Source organism: Lathyrus oleraceus, chromosome 5 (assembly GCF_024323335.1).
Source record: "Lathyrus oleraceus cultivar Zhongwan6 chromosome 5, CAAS_Psat_ZW6_1.0, whole genome shotgun sequence".
Classification (NCBI taxonomy): domain Eukaryota; kingdom Viridiplantae; phylum Streptophyta; class Magnoliopsida; order Fabales; family Fabaceae; genus Lathyrus; species Lathyrus oleraceus.
This window is the reverse complement of record NC_066583.1, coordinates 640,852,252-640,864,759: the sequence shown is the minus strand read 5'-3', so window position 1 is coordinate 640,864,759 and position 12,508 is coordinate 640,852,252. Positions and strand designations below refer to the sequence as shown.

General features: G+C 33.4%; 1 protein-coding gene across 1 annotated transcript; it reads right to left on the bottom strand.

Annotated features, from left to right (window-relative positions):
* Nucleotides 1-7,653: 7,653 nt before the first annotated feature.
* On the bottom strand, nt 7,654-8,172 carry LOC127082620 (uncharacterized). Its single transcript, XM_051022848.1, has one exon. The coding sequence runs from the start codon at nt 8,170-8,172 to the stop codon at nt 7,654-7,656; it is 519 nt and encodes a 172-aa protein (XP_050878805.1).
* Between the last annotated feature and the right edge of the window lie 4,336 nt (nt 8,173-12,508).

Sequence of the window (12,508 nt, the reverse complement as noted above, 5' to 3'; positions counted from 1 at the left end):
TAATGTACCATTTCTTCATTTTTTTTAAATTTAATTCGTATTTGTTTTAAGATTTGTTCGCAGACGTGTCTCTGAAATAACCTTTAATTTTAAATTTAAAAGATAAAATAGTTTGTTATAAATGCATTAGGTAATAGTCAAATTCGTAATAGATAGTTGTTAGAGTATGCACTATGATTAGATTGCATTTTGGGTTGTTAGGGCATGGTTGATATCAGTTTTTCCCTTTGATGCAAACATAAGCTTTTTTGGAGATGCATCTCTGAATTGGTGGTTTACTGGTTTTCGGTAGGGGTGTAAGCGGATCAGAAAAAATCAATTAAACCAACAATTCAAATCAAACAAAACCAAACTAAAATAAAACCGATTGTTTCTGGTTCAGTTCTAACACCAAATTGAACCAATAAAATTGATCTGATTTGGTTCGATTCTCGGTTTTACTTTTTAAGAACCGTCAAACCGATGAACCAAACCAATTGATAAAACTACGCTATAAATATTTTATTTCGCCCATCATTAAGCCCGGATTTTGTATCATTTTCCATCTTTGTTTACACTTTCTTTCTTTCAGCAAAACACGCATCTATAACCAAACTTCAAAACATAAAAAGTAGAAATCATAAGTCAAACTTGCTTTCATTGAACCGCTGCTCTCACTGCCCACCACAAGTGTTTCTCTCTCTACCATCGTTCTAATATGTTATGATCGTCTTCTTTGTGTTTAAGTTCTCTTAGTTAATTTTAATTTTTTTTATACCTTTTTTTGTTTCTTCTTCTTCAACAAAATTCCTTCTAGTCTTGCTACAAAATAGTTTTGATGTGTGTTTGAGGTGTAAAATATTTTAATTGATGTGTGTTTTGTTGTGTTCGATTTGTTAAGTTTTTAAATCCCTTCCCAACCTTCTAATTTCAAGTATCAACTTTTATGATAGAGAACTTATTTCATGATGCAATGGAAATCATAACACTATTCATATGGATTAAGATAAACTTGTAATTTATTTGAAAAATAGAGCATGAAATAAATTACATAAAATATATTATATTAAAAAATAATAGCATAAACTACGCCAAAAAACATCAAAGTGGAGAATAAATTGATGAATATAATATTTGGAAAAAAAACATGATAAACCGATCAACCGAACCAAACTGATTAGTTTGGTTTGGATCCATTTTTGAAAAATGTTAAAAACTGAATCAAACCAAACCAATGAAGATATCATTGGTTCAGACCTTTTTATGATCGAAAACTGGTCCAAATCGAATCGATTACACCCCTAGATTGTGGAGATGCATATCCGAAATTGTCCTGGATGCAAACTGATGTCTTTTTCTCGTATTGTTTCAGGAAAATAGTTGCAAACACCGACGAAAGACTGAGACTCGGTCGTGAAACCCAACACGTGTTGCAGGCTTGTATTCTTCCGGTACAAGATCATTAGCCATGACATGCAAGGGAATTTGTTGATAGATGGCATAATGAAACGTCATCTTTCCACTTCCCCATTGGCGAGATGAAGATTACACTAGATGACGTCGCTCGCCTTCTACACCTTCCTATAAGGGGGAAGTTACTTGATCATTCCAGGATTAAACATGATGAAGCCTAGGAGATTATGATCATTTATTTGGGAGTTGACCCAACGGATACCCTGATGTAGTGTGAGAGCACCCGAGGTGCACATGCCAAATATTCTTACGTGGAGACGCTATATTAAAACCACTTGGAGTTGATTGAGAATGGCGACAACGATGATCTACAGGTTACCTACCACTGGTAGTGTTCTTTGAGGTGTTTCCTCCTATTCTTGGTTCACACGTCCACTTTTGTGGATAAAAGTGCAACCTATGTCGATATAGCATATCTTAAGTATTTCACCAACTTGTCGACCATTTACGAGTGGAACTAGGGGGAGCTTGTTTGGTATACATGTACTTCAAGTGTAGCGAAGGTTCTCTTTGGACAAAAAAGCAAATGAAAGGCTCTTGCACCCTGCTGATGGTAATTTACATATCCACTATTAATATTAAAACCATTTTTTACACTTGTTACTGATACTTTTTTCTTATTCATTTTCAAGGATGGATCATATCCCACTTTCACAGTATACACGAGTTTGATTGTGTGCTAGAGTATATTGAGGATTAGCCACGTGTTTGCCTATATTAACCACACAAAGGGAATAATGTTGTGCGGCCGTTTCATGTGTATATTGACCAGACTCAGCAAGATGACATCGACTGGACATCATACACCACTCACTGGGACACTGTTCCCTTCGACCCCAATTCATTTTACTCCGGATGACTGTCATGTGGGAGGAATTTGATGTACATGTATTTGTCAAAGCGGTGCATGCGTCGGCTTGGATATGTGTAGATCATTTTGAGATCCCCCTTTGTGACTTCGCCTAACAACATCTTCCGCGTACAACTTGATAACATACTGGCGAGTTACGAGATTCATATAGTACCAAAGGAGTATTAGAGTATGTCAGCCATATGTCAGTGGCATTATGTGGACGGTTACATAACTTGGTTCTATATTGTGTCTCACCATATCATGACACCAGAAGCTCCTACGTCCATATATGCCTGCTCATGAGGAGATCCTAAAGAGTGAGCATGCCAGGGATGACCATGTCATTGATGTATTACCAATCTATCAGAATATTATGTGGATTACGCGTGAGGGCATAGAGTCTGGGTTGTTTGAGAGAGGTGACAATTATACGCTTGCCCTAACACGTTCCATTCTTACCGAGGTAATTAATACCTTGGGTTACCAGCGATAGAGGAGGAACCAGAGGATTAGGAATAGGCATACGCAGTAGATTATGCTTTTATTTGTATTTTGGGATGTTTTAGTATTTTTCCGATACTTTGTGAACATTGTTTGTAATATGATTTGATGTTTTATTAATTAATGCATTACTTTGTTCAATGATATTCGTGTTTACTAGTATGTGAATAAAATAATAGCAGTGTTATTCAAATTAAGATGACTTTGGATTCTAAAAAATACAAACTTAGAATAATGTTTCTGTCCAAGAAACATGCAGAGATGATTTCAAAGATGCATGTTCGAAGTTACCCCAGAAATATTCTCAGATGCATCTCAGGATCATTTGTTTTGCAAAAATGTAGTGGCTACTTGATTTACGAAGGAAGAAAGGTACTTTGGAGATGCATCTTTCAATTTACCCCAGAAATATTCGCAGATGTATCCCCGGACTAATTTTTTGCTAAAATGGGGTGGCTTCTTGATTACGATGGATGGGGAGATTTAAGGTGCGTTCAAAGATGCATCTCCGAAAAATTCTAAGGGCGTTTTTGGGTTTTCAGAGGCGTGAGCCGCACCATAGGGGTGGGAAAAGAAATTGCCTTCACATATTGTCTTCCTTCTTTATTTAAAATATGAAACATGAGTCGGACTCATAAGATTGAGGATTGGGCCTTGAACCAACTCGTGTTGTGTTTTCCCATTACACAAACATTTTTGTTTACCCTTTTCATCCTTATAGTAGACTCACACCTCTAAAAATTTGAAAATACTTTTGTTGTGTCAGGAGATACATCTCTAGACGCACCTAAAATCACACCAACAAAGGTGTTACAAGCGAGACACCTCCTATTGTGCCTAAAGAAAATGTCTGAAGATGCATCTCAGGATATTTTCGTAAAGTGTCATGTCACCAATACTCAAAGCAATAGTTGTTTATACATTATTTCTTGGAATATATGCAAGTCTCTAATATCAGGTATTTTAAGAAGTTGTATGTTCCACTAAAGTTTTTCAGATGTAATAAAAAACTTAAAAGAAGAATTAACCTAGTTTATGCATGAAATGACAACTTCATTGTCTAGTTCATGGTTTACAATATCGTGTTGCAAGATTGTTGGGGTTTCTTGAACTTTTCCAGTATATGATTATTGATGCAGGATAAAAGTATACAATTTAGAAATTTTAGTATGTTAAAACTTGAAAGAAGGTCCTGATTGCCTGTAACTTTAAGAACTAGTTTGTTTGGAAAGATAACACTTAAAAATGCCTAATAGAAGGCCAGAGGATGATTATCCCAAGATCGTACTTTTACCACTATAATAATAATAGTAACAATGGAGTAACAATAATAACTTTGTAAAAATGAATAAGAATCCAGATGTTGTTATTATAATCTCACCAAAAATAAATGGTGACTAAACTCTTTTGGATTTTTCTTCTCAAAAGGTTGTTTCTACGATGATGTTATTGATGTTGTAGAATATGGCTTTTATAACCAATGAAAGTTAGTAAATAAATGCTATAATTCAAAGAGAGTTTTTCTCCTTTACTTTCCATATATTTCCTAGAAAAACTCGTGCTACCTTTAGTTTCATAATTACTATTTTATTGGTTAACTCTCCTTAATTTTCTATCCACCTAAAGAGGAAACCTATCAATCTCCCCCTTTCGATTTAGGTGGAAGGCTCTAATAGTCCAACAACTCTTCTATAGAACTCGTACTCCTCCTTAGGTAAGGACTTGGTCATCATATCTGAGCAATTATCATCAATATGAATTTTCTCAAAATGTAGTTGCTTGGAATCCAACATATCGCGTATCCAGTGATATCTCACATCGATATGTTTTGAGCTTGAGTGAAAACTTGAATTCTTGCTTAAGTGGATTGCACCCTGGCTATCACAATGCACAACATACTTTTGTTGTTCTTGTCCTAATTCATGCAAGAACTGCTTCATCCATAACACTTCCTTGCAAGCTTCTGTTGTTGTAATGAACTATGCCTTTGTGGTAGACAAAGCAACACACTTTTATAGCTTCGACTGCCACGATACAACTCCCCCTGATTATGTAATAAAGAATCTAGAAGTTGATTTCCTAGAATCAATATCTCTCGTCATATTTGCATATGTGTAGCCAATCAGTTCAGGTTTTCTACTTCCAAAGCACAAAATCATTTTGGAAGATCCTCTGAGATATCGCAAGATCCACTTCACAGCATTCCAATGCTCATTTCCTGTATTCACCAAGAATCTACTAACAACACAAACCATGTGTGTTATATCTGCTTGTGTACATACCATTGCATACATCAAGTTTCCAACAGCTGAGGCATATGGCACCTTGTTCTTCTCTTGATTTTCAATGTCAGTTGTCGGACTCTGCTTTGAACTAAGACAAAAGTGACTAGATAATGGAGTAGCAACTGGCTTTGCGCTTTCCATGTGAAAACACTCTAACAACTTTTTAATATATTTTTCTTGTGATAACCATAACTTATGGTTTAGTCCAATCATGATGGATGGACATGCCAAGAATATGCTTCGCTGGTCCCAAGTATTTCATTGAAAAATACTTCTTCATTTCATTCTTCAACTTGCTTATCTTCTCACTATTTTGTCCTACGATCAACATATCATCAACATACAAGAGTAATATGATGAACTCATCATCATCAAATATCTTCACAAATATACAATGATCAGAATTAGTTCTTTGGTATCCATGATCAATCATGAAGGAATCAAACTTCTTGTACCATTGACGCGGTGCCTGCTTTAGTTCGTATAAACTCTTTTTCAGCTGACATACCAAGCTTTCTTTGCCTTTGACTTTGAATCCCTCTAGATGCTCCATGTAAATTTCTTCTTCTAAATCTCCATTAAGAAATGCAGTTTTCACATCCAGTTGTTCTACATCTAGATTTAAACTTACCGCCAAGCCCAACACTACCTGAATAGATGACATCTTTACTACGGGTGAAAAAATCTCTTCAAAGTCAATGCCTTTCTTCTGATCGAAGCCTCTCATGACTAATCTTTCCTTGTATCTAGGTATTCTGGATGACTTTCTTAATTGAGGCTCTTGTTCTTCACCCTCATAGTCTTCAATCATATCTTCATTATCACCATCACTTTATTACCATCTATTACTTCTTCAGTTGAACCATTGTTAATTGGAGGTTCATTTTCTACATCTCTAATATCTTCTATTTGATCTCCCCCGTAATGCTCTAGAGGAGGCATTGGATCCAAGTCTATTGGATGTTCTCTAGAAGTAACAGGTTTAACTCCCTTCTGAATATCTTCAACATTATGTTCTTCAAAGAAGACAACATCTCTGCTTCTAATAATATTCTTCTCTACAGGATCCCATAACCTGTACCCTAATTCTTCATTTCCATATCCCAAGAATATGCACTCCTTAGACTTTGAGTCGAGTTTTGATCTCTCACCTTTTGGGACATGAATAAATGCTCTACAACCTAACATCTTCAAGTGATTGTAGGATACATATTTACCTATCCAAAATCTATTTAGAACATCACCATTCAATGGAGCTGAAGGGGATAAGTTAATTAAATCAACTGCAGTCATCAGAGCCTCACCCCAAAAACTCTTTGGTAACTTGGCATGAGATAAAATTGTTCTCACTCTTTCAACAATAGTTATGTTCATTCTTTCAGCTACTCCATTGTGTTGAGGTGTCTTCGGAACAAATCTTTCATGTCGGATTCCATTACTCATACATTAACGTTTGAAATCTCCAATAAATTCTCCTCCATTATCAATGCGAACACATTTTAACTTCTTGCCACTTTCTCGTTCAACACTAGCATGAAATTGTTTGAATACTACAAACACATGATCTTTTTTTTTTAGGGCATACACCCCTACCTTTCTGGAGTGGTCATCAATAAAGGTAACAAAATACCTTGCACCTCCAAGAGTACTAGTGGTCATTGGGCCACAAATATCATAATGTACCAAATCTAAAACATGTGGTTTTCTATGTGGGACCTTATATTGAAATGAAGCTCTATGTTGCTTTCCAGCCAAGGAATGTGTACATGGCTTAAGAGACATTTTCAATCCTTTCATACCTGCCAAAATACCTATTTTGGCTAGAATTTAAAGTCCTTTCTCACTCATATGTTCGAGCCGTTTATGCCATAGTTCGAATGAGGAGTCTTCTCCGAGAGCGTTAATGCACCCATTATTGACTTTGGCGTCTATCACATAAAGAGTGCTTATTTTCTTGCCTCGGGCTATTACCAAGGAACTTTTCATTAGCTTCCACTTCCTGTCCCCAAACACACGAGTATAACCTTCTTCGTCTAGTAGTCTGGTAGATATTAGATTGAGACGCATGTCAGGAACATGACCAAAATCTCCTTTCAATGTTAAGTAACAACTGGTGTTTGTTTCTAGACAAATATCTCCTTTCCCCATAATTTTGGATGTATTATCATTGCCCATCTTCACATGATCAAAATCACCTCTTGTATAAGATGAAAAGAGATCCCTTCGTGATGTTACATGGAATGATGCACCGGAGTCCACGACCCAACATTTTTCTTGTGATGTCAAATTAACGTGACTATCATCACAAACAAAGATTACTTCATTGCCTTGAAAAATGGTAGCGGCCATGTTACTCGCATCACCATTTTCTTGTTGCTCTCTTTTGAGCTTCCTACATTCTCTCTTCATGTGACCTTTCTCGTGACAGTAAAAACATTCAACGTCTTTTCTTGCCCATGATATTCCATTGAACTTATCTCTAGACTTGCCTCTTGACTTGTCTTTATTATTGAACTTCCTGTGAATACTTCTTCCACGATACTCTGTGACAAGTGCCTCAGATTATGACGGCATTCCTTGTTCCTTCCGTCGGGATTCTTCATTGAACATGCTATCTTTTACTATGTCCAATGTTAGAACACCTTGTGGTGCCGAGTTACTCAATGAAACCACAAGTGTATCCCAATTGTCTGGCAAGGAACTTAATAATAACAAAGCTTGCAATTCATCTTCAAGAACCATCTTCATATTGGTCAGTTGATTTATCAATCTTTGAAAATCGCTCAAGTGTTCGGAAACACTTCGGGTTTCTCTATACTTGAGATTCACCAATCGCCAAATAGTATAGGCTTTATTCTGGGTTGTCTTTCTCTCGTACAATGTTTCTAGTTTCGTCCATAATGTGTACGCAACTGTTTCTTGCGCAACGTGATGGAAGACACTTTGATCTATCCATTGTCGAATTTGTCCAACGGTTTTCCTATTCATCACATTCCAATCATCATCTGACTTGACGGTTGGCTTCGTCCCTTTATCTTGCAACGGTTGATGCAAATCCTTGCAATAAAGTATGTCTGCCATTCTTGGCTTCCAAATGGAGTAATTCGAAGAGGTTAACTTAATCATCATCGATGATCCCGTTGAGGTTGACTCGTCTATTGTTAATAATAGAAGTTAAAATGTATGGTGAGCCGAAGCTCTGATACCACTTGTTGGGAAAGATAACACTTAAAATCTCTAATACAAGGTCAGTTGATGATTAGCCCAAGATCTTACTTTTCCAACTATAATAATAATAGTAACAATGGAGTAATAATAATAACTTTGTGAAAATGAATGAGAATCCAGATGTTGTTATTAGAATCTCACCAAAAATAAATGGTGGCTAAACTCTTTTGGATTTTTCTTCTCAAAAGGTTGTTTCTACGATGATGTTATTGATGTTGTAGAATATGACTTTTATAACCAATGAAAGATAGTAAATAGAGGCTATAATTCAAAGAGAGTTTTTCTCTTTTACTTTCCATATATTTCCTAGAAAAACTCGTGTTATCTTTAGTTTCATAATTACTATTTTATTGGTTAACTCTCCTTAATTTTCTATCCTCCTAAAGAGGAAACCTATCATAGTTGTGGTATGATTTTTTTACTAACCACTTACTCAGGTAGTGCTTGCAGTAGCATAATTTGAAAGAGAATCAACATACACTTTACGGAGATACATCTTCGAATTTCGGAGATTCCGAACAAAGTTTTTAAGCAAAATAGGGGTGCTTCGCTTACGAAGTGTTACAATATGTGTATAAAAGATGTGTCTGAAGACGCATCTTTAGATTTTAGGAGAATATTTCACGGTGGTGGAAGAGTACATATAAGGATGGAAACAGCAATCATATTTTTGTTGTGGTTATAAGTAGATGATTGTGTCAAGTTGTTGTCTTTCTTAGTTATCAGCTAAATTGTTTGCTTGTTATTTTTAATAAATCACTAATATATTAAATAAAAATAAAAGAGTACAAAATGTCGAGGGGACAAAACCTGACTCAGTTAAACCATAGGAAAAGTAGTCAGCATTTCATACAGAATACAATTATTATAACAATGGTTTAAAAGAAGAAATAAAAACACACACAACACATGCGCTACCTAGCGAACTTGCGTACAACAATAGAATCAGATAGCAAAAGAAAAGGTGTTGTGTGGATTTTCATAATCTTTAAGAAATGGTGAATGAATCGACCGTCAACACGAACCAATTCACGTATCAACAACTCTCTGCGACAAATCACAACAAGCATGAAAGCTCTTTAAAGCTAAACAAACCTAGATCACATTGAACCATAACAAAGTACAACAAGATTATAAAACAGAAGAAAATCGTTGTTGTGGTAGCGTCAACCCAAATGCTTTGATAACCGCATATATCAACAAAGTTGAAACGAATCAGAAATCAAAAGCAAGACACGCCACCATCAACCACAAAATCAGAACCGAAATAAATGAATGATTCAAATCTAGAAAAATAAGCAAAAGTTCAATCGATGGAACTAAAAAAAACCACACAACTCTAAATCTGACGCTAACCGATCTACGTGCAGCGAATGTTTGTCGGAACCAAACTGTCAAAAATAGATGGACCAATGCATCAAAATAGATTGGAGGTTCATTGGAACACTATTGTAACCCGAAGAGGATGATGGGGTGGAACGACTTGAAAGGCATCACACCACCAAAGCGAGAAGCTACATTAAGCCATCGGAGAATTGAATTAATGGAGAAGCTACATTAAGCCAACGATGATATTTCATTGATTGAGGCAATATTAACCCATTGGATAGATGAACGCCATTATCATCGTTTTTATACTATCAATGGAACTTATTTAATTTCAATTTTAGAGAGTTCATAGTTGTTTTTGCTTGTAAGTGTATTTTAAAGACTATAAAACTTTTTGAGACTTTGAAGTTTAAGAAGAAGGCTCTTTGGTTTGTTTCACTCTTTCAACATTTCCTCGTATTTAACTAATTAATGTTTTTTGTCTCCACATGAACAAAGATAATTCATTCCCTTCATTATAACAATGTCTGAAAGCATTTATGATTTTCCAAAACTCTTTCAAATTTTTTTATTTTTAAAATAGAAACCAAAACAGCTCAATAGTCAATTTGCATTATTTGGTCTATTGCTACGATTCAAAAAATACTGAAAACACCAATAATTTTTATCAATAGTATTATTGTTAATAATTATATAAGTTGAATTATTACATGTATAATTAAATTCTATAATAATATTTGATTCGTTTTTTTATTATAAGTCACTTTAAAAAAATATTTTATACCATAATATATGTCGTTTTATAATATCAATTAATCATTAATATATTTTTTCTATTCTACCCTTAAATATTTATATTTATTATTCTCTCTTCTTTCAATTATGTCAATTTTTCTTTTCAATATAATTAATGAAGGACAATTTTATAAAACTCATCATATAACAATTACTACATTTCTTAATACGTGTGAAAAATTAAAAACGACTTATAATAAAAAACGGAGGGAGTATAATACAATAATAATATTAAATTAACTACAATAATGTCACTTAAAATTTTGATTTAATTTTCAAATATTTATCAATTACAACATTAAAATATTTTATTTGGTTTTAATAATTATTACTTTATTTTTAACTAAATATAAAGCACCATTTAAAAGACTAAATATAAATTCTATTTTAACTTATTATATTAAAATTTTAAAATATACTCTTACTAAAACTACTAAGAATATATAAGCCTAATATTGACTACATAAGTGGATTTCATTAGTATTATTCATTTATAAATTTTCAATTTTTTTTAATTAATTCATTAATAACTCTATATTATACATCAATAATTCTATATTATCATAATTTTATATTTTACTATTAAGAAAAAGGGTGGATTATGTGGTGAAAGTGTGCCAACAATCACTTACCTTAATAAGCTATTCCCTAAATTTAAATTTTATTTAATTAATGAATGAATGAAATTAAATCTAATTATTTTAATTTGACTATTAATTGATTAGCCAAAGTATTTAATTACGAAAAAATAAAGGAGTTTTGAGATTTCATTAAAAAAAAATTAGCTTAAGGATTTATATCCGTGATTCAATTATACACTAGTTTCTCCTTCAATTTTTTTAATTCAAAATTGATTATGTGTCATTCATTTAATGACATGACACAAAATTATATGACATTAATTCAACAATATTATTGAACTATAGATCATTAATTATATAATTGCAAATTAAAAGTGTATTAATTGAAAATACAATAGTTGAGAGAGATTAGGTAGGAATTGCGAGAGAATATACGCTGATTTCTTGATTTCTTTGTGTAAGGGAGCATTGAACATTGTGAGACTTTTTCTTTTGAAGCAACACCTTTGTGAGAGACACACCACATTATCCTAACCTAAAACCTTAAGGTGGTAGGTGAGTGGGTTCTCTCACTTATAAATGTTCAAGTCTCCATATTACCAACCAATGTGTGACTATTATCCACACTACTCACACTTGATACATTCTCAACAAAAAAGGATTTTTTTGCTTAGTTTCCTAATAAAAAACGTGGGATTGGAAGAAGACTCGGCAGGAGATGTTTTTTTTTTCATTTGACAGATATTTCTAGACAGTTACTCATTAGATACTTCACAGACCAGTCCACATATGTTAAATGAAACAAGTCATGGATTTCAATCTGAGCGGGATGACTCAAGTCCAATTGTGTGACCTAGGATGTGCTTTGAGCTATTAGATTAAGTCTTTCCTGCGCTAGCTCGATTACGACAATTTCATGAACTTTTTCTCAATATCTATGTATATGATGCCAATGAGATTGAAGGATTGAGTTTTGTCTTCTGAAATGAGGTTTGCATGTAATATTAAATTTTAGTCTTCTAATTTGAGAAAAAAATAGAAAGATTAATTGAAGGGTAAAAAATATCAATATAAGAAGAATTAGTTAAACGTTAAGTTAGTTAATTGCCAAAAGAAGTATCACAATGGATAAGAAAATTGCAAAAGAAAAAGTATGAAAGAAGACAAAGAAAAATGAAAATGATTTTTCGTTGATGATTGGATTGCTGCTTCGTTTCAAATCTTCTTTAAATTTTTATATTTTAACTTAATATTTTATTATTTTTTATTCATTTTAATTTGAATAAATTAATATCAATAAATTTAAATTTAATAAATTTTCTAAGAAAAAAATGACATGTAAAATGTGATGAGTCATTTGGAAGTGTACATGAGACTCAAAAATGTGCAGCCAATTAAAAAAATTTACACATCTAGATTTTTTTTTTACTAAAAATAATATTTTTGGTATGAATATAAAGATGATTAACATAAAATAGAGAAAA

Coding starts and splice junctions, on each gene's coding strand:
- LOC127082620 (XM_051022848.1), bottom strand. CDS start 8,172: ATGGCAGACATACTTTATTGCAAGGATTTGCATCAACCGTTGCAAGAT.